Source organism: Eptatretus burgeri, chromosome 4, assembly GCF_056783735.1.
Source record: "Eptatretus burgeri isolate ZD-2024b chromosome 4, Ebu_testis_v1, whole genome shotgun sequence".
NCBI classification, from domain to species: Eukaryota; Metazoa; Chordata; class Myxini; order Myxiniformes; family Myxinidae; genus Eptatretus; species Eptatretus burgeri.
Window position 1 is genome coordinate 34,747,622 of NC_140964.1, and position 12,234 is coordinate 34,759,855.

General features: G+C 45.6%; 2 protein-coding genes across 3 annotated transcripts in view; one reads left to right on the top strand and one right to left on the bottom strand.

Annotated features, from left to right (window-relative positions):
* The window catches only part of LOC147027786 (uncharacterized), a 68,703-nt gene extending 62,196 nt beyond the window's left edge, over positions 1 to 6,507 (top strand). Inside the window, exon 3 of the mRNA XM_085877369.1 lies at positions 4,729 to 6,507. Coding sequence (XP_085733495.1) covers positions 4,752 to 6,092 — 1,341 coding nt within the window. The 5' untranslated portion in view covers positions 4,729 to 4,751 and the 3' untranslated portion in view covers positions 6,093 to 6,507. The remainder of the gene's footprint in view (positions 1 to 4,728) is intronic.
* LOC147027788 (transport and Golgi organization protein 1 homolog) overlaps positions 1 to 12,234 on the bottom strand; it is a 78,376-nt gene that overhangs the window by 52,180 nt on the left and 13,962 nt on the right. For both annotated transcript variants that reach the window (XM_085877365.1, XM_085877364.1), the window contains exon 6: positions 7,311 to 7,421. In XM_085877365.1, coding sequence (XP_085733491.1) covers positions 7,311 to 7,421 — 111 coding nt within the window. The remainder of the gene's footprint in view (positions 1 to 7,310; positions 7,422 to 12,234) is intronic.

The window sequence follows — 12,234 nt, forward strand, 5'->3', positions numbered from 1 at the left end:
TGTGTGTGGCGCCAGTCTGGTGAAGTAAAACTGTTAAGTGTTGCCGTGTGTCGATCTTATTCGGTAGTATCTCTGCGTCATTGTTTCTTTTGTTACATCTGCTTTTTGTGCATAATTGTTTTAATTGTATATGTGTGCTTTCCGTGTGCCGCGGAATAAATGTGCATCATGTTGAACTGTTTTCCCATTTCGCTTCGTCTTTTCTTTAATTGAATCTCCATCTTGCTTCACGTAAAGGGTTGGTAGTGGGCTTAATACGCCCGATAATTAATCGGAACCGTCAAGGCCGACGATAACACCGCTCGGTTATCCCGATAGTACGGAGCGGATCGCTTAAGCGGCCCGTGTCCGGAGTCGACCTGCAGCGAGGTGCGATCGCCTGGTCTACCCTCCGCATGGGTACTTAGGTAGGTCGAGTTTGGCGAACAACCCTATCCCACGCGGGGGGGGGGGGGGCGATTGGCACGATCGTGGTGAGGCCGAAAGGCCCACCCGTGACTAGCTCCCGGCGTTAGTCCGAGAGGGTCACGACAGAATTGTCCGTCCGGTGGGCGACGTGCCGCGATTCGAGTTACGTGGCCATTCGCACACTGGCGGGCGCGAATTCGCAACAATATATACTAGAAGTTGAAATAGCCCAAATATATCATCCAGGAGCAAAGATGTGGCAAAATATTGATATTTGGCAGCCATATTGGATTTATGCAAATGAATTTTGTTCCAGGGAAGTTTAAAAGTATTCTAAATGCATCCTTGTATACAAAATACCCATTCTAGAAGTTGAAATCACCCAAATATGTCATCTGTGAGCAAAGATATGGCACAATATTGATAATTAGCCGCCATATTGGATTTATGCAACTTAGACGTATTTCCGCAACAGGGATTTCTTAGGACTTTTAGTATGGTGTTGTGGGGACCTCATAGAAATGCATTGTGCTAAAAAAAATTATGTTGCAATTTGTTCCCAATCAAAACTTATTTTGCCTGGACTTCTGACTGATGGACCAGGAGAAGATTTCTGAAGGAATTTACTAAGTCCGCCATTTTTACACACTTCCGGGCATGTGATGGGCATGGCCTCTGCAATTTATCATCAGGACCCTATCTTCATGTTGTCATCCAAATTTGATAATATTCTGACTAGTGGGTCTGGAGAACAAGATTTTTGAATAAATTTACTAAGTCGGCCATTTTGACATACTTAAATCCATGTGACCGGAACAAGCTTTGCAATTTCTGTAACCAGTCACAAGAGGAACGTTGCTGCCAAATTTCAGCCGGTTCGGCCCAGCAGGTTGGCCAGAGAAGTTGAAAAAGGAGATTGATGGACAGACTGAACACTATGACATCATCTTATCAGAAATGTAAATTCCAGATAAGCAAAAAATTATGGTACCTGGATCCAGATCTTCACCAAAATCTGAATCTGTCCATAAATTTTTGAGATATCCTACCTCACAGAGACAGACAGACAGATAAACAGACAGGGGTGAAAATATAACCTCCGTCCACCTTCGGTTGCAGAGGTGATCAAGAAAACTGGATTTTAAAAATGATTTTTAAAACCAATGTACAAACCGAATATAACACGGAGCTATTTTAAATGTTAATGAACGAAATTGTTGAAGAACCATTTTAAATGTCAAGTTCTAGCCAAGTATCAATGACCTATGCTTGAATGTCAAGCTATTCTAACTTCTAATCTATCTCCTAATATTAACCACTTGCCCGTGATGACTGAACCTGATAAAAGGGCATGTTACATGTGGGAAGAGTCAATAGTTGGATAGGAGCCAAATCACTGAAGTGGAAAATTTTGCACGTCAAAAGTTGCCAGTCGAGCCACGAATACGAATCAACCAAGGGCATATGGCAGAAAGTGCTCCCAGGGTGTCAGCAGCTTACAAGAACACCGACATAGCGTGAAGTAAACCTCTGGCATCGTGAATGCAAATTGTGAACGAGTGTGCACAGCACTGAAGGATCAGCCAATTAAATCGGTTCAGGATTTGTCGGTCTGTGATAAGAAGTGTCACAATGTTAGGATCATCAAACTAATGGGCCATATTTAAGGAGTTGATGGACAGACTGAGTTTTCCACTCTTGGGTTGAATACAATGGTAAGTAGAAGGGCACTCGGTAGAGCACATGCCTCCGCCAAGCTGATTAGGTTACATTTTGTATCCACCGATATGCCGGATCTGGATTCAGACCTAAACTAAAATCCAATTGGCTTCTCCTCGTCACCTAACCAACTCATCCAACAAGTTTCGTCCGAATCCATCCATAACTTTTTCAGATATCGTGCTCAATATTGTTTTAGCCCCATGACTCAATGGTGAAGAATCACTTGAAAAAATTATTGGATCCGGATTCGAATCTTCACCAAAACTGAATCCATTCCTACTCGTTACATAACCAACCTGGCCCATCAAGTTTCGTCCGAATCCATGCACAACTTTTTGAGATATCCTATTCACAAACAAACGATGACAGAGACAGGGGTGAAAACATAACATCCATCCACATTCGGTGGCAAAGGTAAATATCATTACCCTCATTACAAAAGTGCCTGTCATTTTTTTCCAGTTTTGAGAAAAACAAAAAACTGCAGCAATTCTTCATCAGCGAATATTTATTCACTATTTCTTGTGCACAGAGTTGAGTTGTTAATGGAAGCTAAATGAAACACAAATCTCGCTACTCGTTATGATTACATCATGGCTATAGATGACTTAGGCAGAAAATCTCAAAAACTGAAAAAAAATGACTTGGGCACTTTTGTTATGAGGGTGACGATATGTGACTTTACTTGAATAATAAAAATTCAAAACCCTCAACTATTTACGCACTTGCGTCATTGAAAGATGCTGGATCAAATTTTGGGGCCTTGTTCTTTTCTCCAAATTATAAAAAAATGGGGGTATTCTCAGTAATTGTGTGAAGATCATGTGGTTATGGGTCATTTGGGGGTTTTATTTATTTATTCATTTATTTTAAGAATGAATAACCGATTCTCATTGCAAAAACTGAATCTAATCCATAACATACCATCCATCCACTGCAGGTAAAGCATGTGGTCCACGTTTCACCTGACCTATTGTTGTGGAAATGACTCCTTGGGGTGAATAAATGCTTAATGGAGGGTAGTTATTACATTATTAAATGTTTAAGATAAGCTATAAGTAATTAAAAGTGACACCAGATAAGCAGATATGTATCACTATTTTGTATAGTTAGAGACATCAAACCCACCCGAATGTGTGGTTAAAATCCTCAATCCCTGTGAGCCTATGTCTCTCGCATTCTACATGCCGCAACACCAAAGTTTAGGCGGAAAAACGTCGTCCTCCGTGAAACATCGAAGTCTCATCAGGTCAGGTGGAGTGTTGGGAGGGAGAAGCTCACCCCCACCCACAGCCTGCCGGGATCCTTCGCCAATGGAGAGTGAGATGGAGAGTGGGGGGGGGGGGACAGCGAGTCACTAATGACATGCCCCCATGAAGAAATAAAAGGGCTTGATGTCGAGATGACGCATGCAGATGCTGGGACTGATTGCTGCAGGAAGGTGCGCAAATTGACAGAGCTGCTGTGTCACACCACGCCTTCACCGCACCAGCCACGCCTCCCCCTACTTGACACACATGTAGCCGACCTGCGCCGAACCTGTCAATCGCGGTGCCATCCTGCAACAAATCATGCTGTGTTCCGCCTGGGCAGAGTCAGGGTATTTCTGTCTTGTCAGCCTTTGATGTCCATCATGGAATGAATGAAGGCTTTCAAGATAAATAATTAAGGATCTTCCGTTTGTCATTTGGTTCATGGGTGCGTACCAGTAGGGGTAAGGGGTTTCATTCATGTTTTGTTATTCAACTGTCATTTGTGATCGCTTCCTTATTAGTCATCTCCACCATATTTATAGTGGGGCGGATATGTAACATTTTTTGGTGGAGTTGTGCACTTCTGGAAAGAAGCATGAAACTTTGCCCTGGGGGGGGGTTTCGGGTATGCAGATTTCAAAAATTGCGGGAACCACGATGTCACTCCAGCGGTTATCGCCAAAGATTAAGAAATTCAAAATGGCCGCCGCAAAACAAATTTTTGCCCATAAAACGGCTCTAAGTAGCCCGATTGCCTTGATCCTGATGTCTATACCTATGTTTTTGAGATCAAGGAATCCAATAAAACATGAGAAAACTCATAACCTACATCTTCATGCTGAAAATTTTAAAATATTGCTGTTATAACACTAATTTTCATAGAAACGTATCATAGTGATTTGCACCTAACCTTAATTCCTTAAATAATTGTGTTCATGCCACCAGAGCAGAAACCTGGTAAGGCTTGAATTTAGCACATTCTTGATGTTATTTATGCACCATTGTCATATAAATGCATAGCAAATTGTGTAAATGTAATAAATGTAATAAAACACAAACTTTCATCATCCAATCTGATGTTGTTTTACTCATTCATCATTTAATGCAGAACATTCAGATGACATTGGTGACTTTCATTGTTTCTTTCAGAGAAACAATGTCAAACATTGACATTGTTTCTTTCCAGAGCTTCTTTCAGTATTGAGATACAAAGCACAGATTATTGATAATGATATTTCTCGTCAGCAGGATTATAATCAAAAGTATCCGGACCTAAACGTGACGAGATGGACTGGAAATACATTTATTCAAGTATATTCACCAAGTTATCTTTCCTATTTTTCAGAAACCAGTGACTTCAATGTGGTGATGATCATCCAGCTGATCGCCATGTCCAAAAGACTTATACTTGCTCCTCGGGCATGCGCTGCACCGGTTCAACCGACAAACTGGGACATTTGTGCTCTGTGTCAAGAACATGGTGGAAATCTCATAAACCCATCCATAAAAGGTTATGCAACACGAGCTACGAATTTATCTGCCCTTAATGAACTGAACCATGTGCCATTGAGCATAAACATTTCACGACTCGATGATGGCGAAGGCATGGAGAAAACGTTGGCCGAGCATGAAGCGAAATGGCACAAAGCATGTTACGTCCTGTGTAATGCAACAAAAGTGGAGAGAGCCAGGAAGCTGCAAGAAAAGGCCTGTTCGAATACAGTTCCGTCACCACTGAAAAAACACCTTCGCAGTTCGACCACTCCAGCATGTCCAATGGAAACAGGAGAGAGTCATCGACCAGCTTGTTTTTTCTGTGATGAAACAACAGGGGACTTTCACAAAGCCGAAACACTATCCCTTGATACTCGTGTCCGAAATATCGCTACAGAACTCCAAGATACAAAACTGTTGGCAAAATTGTCAGTTGGAGATATGATCACTATTGATGCTTTATACCACTTAAAGTGCTTGACATTATTCTATAACAAACATAGATCTCAACAAAGACATTCGATTGAAAAGTGTCACCAAATCAACGCAGACTCACTTGCATTTGCTGAGGCGGTATCTTATATTGAGGAATATGGTCAATTGGGAGGAGACCAGAATCATGTTTTCAAACTTACTGATCTCAAGGCATTGCATTGTGAGCGGCTTCAAAAATTAGGTGGGAACACAACTGGAAACATCCATTCCACTCAACTGGCAGAGAAACTCCTACAGCATATTCCAAACCTAGAAGCTCATCACAGCAATTTTGGTACTGTACTGTCATTCAATGACGATATAGACCAAATAGAAAGATATGTTGTCCTCTTGTATCAGCGAACATCTGCACTTTGCCATGTGAATGAAGCCAGGAAGCAGTTGTTCACTAACAACCGTAAGATGGAAAACATTCCTCCAACATTACATGCCCTAGAACAGCATGTGAAAAGGGCTGTTTATCAGGCAGGGCATATCTGGGGACAGTCACTTGTAGGAAAGCCCAATGTTCCATCACCAGATATATGGGGCTGGGAGAGAGTGAAAGATGATTCCCCATGGACTCCATGCTGGTCTACTCTGCCAGAGGCAGCCAAAGGTTGTCAAGAACTGTTGAAATGCGGATGCAAAAAGGAATGCACTAAAAGATGCACTTGTGTCAAAGCAAATCTGCCATGTACACAGTTGTGCTTCTGCTCGGGACAGTGTAAGAGAGAGTAAGAAGTAAATCTTGGCCATGTTAACACAACACTACAGTGACATAGTGACTGATATGTTAGAGTAATTCGATAACATTTTAAATGGACACATTTGCTGCACCCTTAGCACATGGTTTTCCTAGTTTTTCCATCATATAGTTCCTGCAGTATTGAGAAATACATATTCTAAAGGAACTACATGTGTTGTACCTGATCATTCCATGGCTGAATAGTACAGAGTTAAGCCTGGCTGCTGGAGCAATAGTAAACACCTGGTGGTAATTCTTGGAACTTGTTCATGTCATTTTGTTGTGTAGCATAAGTCTCCCTTTAACAGAACGAATGACACAATTGGATCCCTTAAACTCATAAAAATTGTATTGGTGCCAAGATGGCAATCGGTGCACTCACTGTTGATGTTGACTGTTGTAGGAAATTGCGCTATGGGCGTTTAAAAAAGTTTTTTTTACAATAAAGATACATGTTAAGAGTCTTCACATGTGTTTTATTGGATTCCTTGACCACAAAAACAGGTATAGACATCAAGATCAAGGCAATCGGGCTACTTAGAGCCGTTTAATGGGAAAAATGTGTTTTGCGGCGGCCATTTTGAATTTCTTAATTTTTGGCGGGAACCGCTGGTTTGACATCTGGTTCCCGCAATTTTTGAAATCGGCACACCAAAAAACCTCCTAGGGCAAAGTTTTATGCTTCTTTCCAGAAGTGCACACTGATTTCACATATCCACCCCTCTATTACAGGAGAAATGCTTGTTAATCTGTCAGACCCCGCTATTCACTGACCATTTTTGTGGTTTATAAAATGTGACCCGCTTCGACATTCGCGGCCCTGTGTTTCACGTATTCACGGGATTTTGGATTTTCCCTCATGAATCACGAACTGCTGGGATCCTATCCCCCATTTTTCCATCGAAACAATACCTCCACATTCACGACATTTTCCAGGAACATATCCCCCGCAAATAGCGTGGTCCGACAGCATCTTGAGAAATGGTTAAATGTATGGAAGAAACATGCAAAATTCTTCTACAATTAGTTTCTGTTACCCATTGAATTAGTTGTAACTGCTACAAACCAATAACTTTACTGTTTTTTTCAATCAAAGTAAAACCACGCCGGGAACCTTGTACAATGGTCACACCATGTATAGCAACCACTTGATGTCAGTGGCCAATCTATGCCATGTTTATATAAAAAGAAAACCACAAATGTCAGTCTACCTGGCGCTGCTCTTCCTCCAGCTCATGCTGGCTCGTCACCAGGTCAGCATGTAAGCTCTTGATGTCGGACTCCAAGCACTCACAGGCCTTCCTGGATTGCTCACATTGTTCCTGTACAAATAAAGCCCAAAAAATACACAAAACAAATAAAAACAAAAAAGTTAAATTTTGTTACTTCCATCATCATATTTAATTTTTAAAAACCTTCTCTTACCTCCTCCCATATACTTACAGGTCGCTATGTTCTTATTCTTTACTCCTACTCTTACTCACTTGTGTCAACCATGTGCTATCACACTGCAACCCCTCTATCCCCCTTCCTCCAATGTCAGTGTGTTGCCTTCTACCCTGTCACCTCGCTCTTCAATGCACCTAGACTTTGGAAACAAAAACGTTATTGCGATCCTTAATGTTACCGGCAGATAGACAAAGAGTCTCGAGAGCATGTCATCCTTGATGATCTGCAAGTGGCACACTTGAAACGGGATGATTGGAGATTTCCATTTTGGAGATATACATTTACACCATCTACCCAATTTATTCTGACATTTCCTTTACCTCTTCTTACTCCCATCTTCTTCCAACCTTCTGCCTCCGATTTCCCCTATCTGACCAAAGCTAACCTCAGATAATTCCACAAAGCCGGCAACAAGTGTGTCCACTTTTAAAAGAGCCAGAAAACAACATCTGTCCAACCTCAAGACTGAAATTTCAAACTTGTCTCCCTCCTCTAAAACCTGGTGGCACCTTGCTAAGGCTGTCTCTGGTGTATGCTCCCCTTCCATCCCCTCCTCCTCTTGATATGGCACAACAGCAGAATCTGCTTGGGAAAAGGCTGAACGACTCAATTCTGTATATTTCCAAATCTTGTGTCCCCAACCCCTCGGACTCTGTATTCACCCCATCCAGTTAACCCCAACTGCTTCTGGACTCTGTCTTTTGCACCTGACAAAGTGGAGAAGTTTCTGGCAATCCTTGACTCTGAGTCTAAAACTGGACGGATAATAATAATGTTGTGGTTCTGAAAACCGCATCCCTCCAACACCAATAGCAGCCAACATATAGTGGTTCCCAGTCAGTTATTTCATTAATGTACATTCAGATAGTCCCTTCCTTCTTGTCAAGTGGGTCGAATGGGACAGTGCATTGTGTAAATCTCACAGTTAGGTCTGATTAAACCTCTGAACTTCACTCCTACTCTTTCTTTTTCGCTATTCCTGAGGTAAATCCAAGCAAGGGGTCCTCGCGAGGCCGGCAGGCACTCCGCTTGGACACCCATCGGTAAAAACCACAGCCGTGCCCTTCGCGCAAGAATGCGTCCTCACAGAAGAACAAGGGCAGCAGTAAAAGCCAACAATAAACGCCAGCGCTGCGTGGAGCACGTGCCCAGAGCGACGACCCCCCCACCCCCTCCCTCACCTACTGTTCGGGCGATCAGAGGCATAACCAAAACACCAAATGCTAACAACATACAGTCTGCACGCGGTGCACTCTTCTTCAATCCAAATCTCAATTAATAAATATATCTGTCCCCTTTTCAATCCGAATCTACATCGAATAATTATATCCAATCCTTTCCCTCAATTCCCTGACACAGATCAGGGCTGGCACCGTACACACAACACCACCTTTGATAAATGGTCACGTGCTTAATGGCGGACCCACGCGCACTGTACAGGGCATGTTTGATGGCGGGCAGATCCGCGCGCTGACCAAGTGTACAATGGCGGACCCGCGTGCACTGTTCAGGGCATGCTCGATGGTGGGCGGACCCGCGCGCTGACCACGTACGTCTACAATGGCGGAGCCAAGTGCACTGTACGGGGCATGCTCGATGGCGGGCAGACCTGTGCGCTAACCACGTGTACAATGGCAGACTCGGGCGCAGCCTGTGATACTTTATCATTGTACAGAACGGGGCACAAATAACACATCTTTGGTCGGGTCTGCGCATGGGGTTACAATAACATCTTACCGTCGGTCTTCACTCACCACGACCGTCACAAATGTCTCCCGCGGACGGCAGACATCCCCTCACACCTCCGCCTCGATGCAGTTGCTCCCAGGCAGAGGCATGCTGTGCGACCGGATCGCTCGGGCCGCGTGGCACACCACGGAGCAGGGACATTGACCAGCACCAACCGCGGGTCGCCGGGGCACGGCACGGGGTTCAGTGCAAGGCGATTAATATGATTGAGTTTGGTGCAAGGGGATTCATATCACGGGGTTCAGTGCAAGGCGATTCATAGCGAGAGCATCATAGGAATCGTCGGAGCGAGACAATTCCACAGCTTGGAACCATCTTGCCAGAAGTGGAGTGGAGCCGCTTCCGGCCATCATGGCTGGGCCGCGCAGTGGCTGGGGCCCAACCAGAGCGCCCCATTCGGGTGACATCGCTTCGGGTCTTCGCCCCGCCCCGCACCACGGGGTCGATAAAGGGACGGGTCGCGGAGCCGCTAGCGTGTCGTTTCTGCTTGTCGTTCCTGTCGCTCGTTCTGTCTGGCTTGGGATTAACAATAAGGTGTTTCATATTGCAACTTTTTTGTGCTAGTCAAGTTGGCAACCCGTCGTAGCTTTCCAATATGGATAAAAACCCCACTTGCCGATTTTAGAATTTTCCTCCCAAAAATGGCCGCCGGCGGCCATTTTCTCCAAAATGGTGGCCTTTTTCGCGTTTTGACACAGAAATCGACTCCAACACCTACTAAAATACTGTTGCGAATTCGCGCCCGCCGGCGTGCGCGGACGGCCACGTCACTCGAATCGCGACCGCGTCGCCCACCGGACGGACAATTCAGTCGTGACCCTCTCGGAACAATGCCGGGAGCTAGTCACGGGTGGGGGTTTAACCCCATCACGACCGTGCCAATTGCCCATCCGCGCAGGATAGGGTTGCTCGCCAAATTCGATTTACCTAAGTACCTGCGCGGATGGTCGACCGGGCGATCGAACCACGCCACAGGCCGACTCCGGACACGAACCGCTTAAGCGGTCCGTTCCGTGCTGCAGTGATAACCGAGCGGTGTTATCATCGGCCTCGACGGTTCCGATTAATTACCGGGCGTATAAAGCCCCCTACAAACCCTTTACGTGAAGCAGGATGGAGGGTCAATAAAGAAAAGATGAAGCGAAACGGGAAAACAGTTCACACAAAGCACATTTATTTCCGGCACACGGAAAGCACACATATACAACCAAACAGTCAAAATGCACATATAGCAACAAAAACAAAAGAAACAACAACGCAGAGTTACTACCGACTACGCGCACACACGGCAACACTTATACAGTTCTACTTTACAGACGGCGCCAACAAACATTTACTCAAAAGCAAAGGAAAGAAGCCACCCTCATAGACAAGGGGGCAGACGGGCCTGTCGGTCAATATGTGCACGTGACCTGAAGGAGCGGCCAGGCCCGCGAGACCGGGGGCGTCCTACCCGCGTCCTCGTGACGCGTTGGCGGACGAGCCGCAGATGTGGCCGCCTGGCTGTGCCCCGACTCCGTGCTCCTTGGCGGGTTTCGTTGGCACGATGTTTGGAGTGGGGTGAGAACGGGGCCCCCTTGTTGCACTATCTCAGCGCGGGGGAAAGAGGGAATTGTTGATGCCCTGGGGGAGGGAGAATGGCTGGCTGGCTTGGGTCCCGCGACGAACGATCCCACACCGCGACCTCATCGCCAACCGCCGTCCTTCTCGCCTCAGGCCCGAGCTCCTTGGCCTCTTCCCACAACTCTTCTCAACCGACTCCAGAACCCAACTCGATGACACTCCGATGACTTCGCCACCCGACTCGACTTTTCCTGCCACACCGATCACTTCGCCACCCGACTCGACTCTGCTCTCCAACCAAAACTAACTCACTCTGCCACGATTCGCCTTGCGCTCACCGTTTTATAGGCTGGCAGGAGAAAACAACATGCAAATATCCGGATCAGGATGACCTCGGGGGCGGAGCCACGCTCGCCCATTGGTCGGAGGAAAGGGGGCGTGAATCTCCCCTGATCCTAGAATTTGCATATATCGATTTCACACAGACGCGCTTGGAGGCGGGGCCAAGCCGCTACGCGCTTGCTAATTGGACAGAGCAGAAGTGGGCGTGTAGCGTTTGTGATCCGAATTTTCCTCGGAGAGGCTGCTATTTGCGCTCGCGGCTCGGTGCGTATCGCTGAACGGGCCCAAGACAGCCTGATGCTCAGTGTTCACAGGTGGTGCGGGAATGGCCGTAGAAGGAGAGAGGTGAGGGTGGTGGAGGGTTTTCGGTGGTGGTTTGATGGTTATGGTGCCGTTTGGGAATGACGGTGATGCGATGTTTGCGGGATTGAGTTGTGAAGGTAAAGGTTGTGGCTGTTGGCGTTGTTGTTGTTGTCAGAGGGTTGGAGCGTGGTGGTAGTTGGTGATGATGGCTGGCGTGGTGGTGAAGGTGGTTGTTGTGTGATGGCGGTTGAGACGTGGTTGGTTCAAAATAATGATAGAACAGAAAAACGGCTATCTCAAAGCGTCGCAGCCCGAATGAATCACATAAATTCCCTCTATACAACGGGTTTGGGGCTAACTGCACATGTACTTAGAGATATCTCACCTACGGGCCCTGAATAGTGGTTTGCGAATTTCCACAGCCGTAACAATACGTAAATGTTATTTGATATGTGCAAATTTGTAGATGATTATGATTGTTTTGTCTGCTAGCAGTCGGGGACTAAACATTAGGCATCCAATATGGAGGAAAAATCCAAAATGGCGTCCAAAATGGCCGATTTTTGGCCACTGGAAAGTTGTTCCCTCCGATGTGGGTTCTAATATGTCTAGTTATAGGTTTTTGGTTTTTCTGAATCCGTTTTTATGCTCTAAAATGCAGTAAATCTGTCACAGAGACGTCTGCGGGGGTCATGCTCTCGCGTTAAGAAGAATTTTGAATATTCTCGC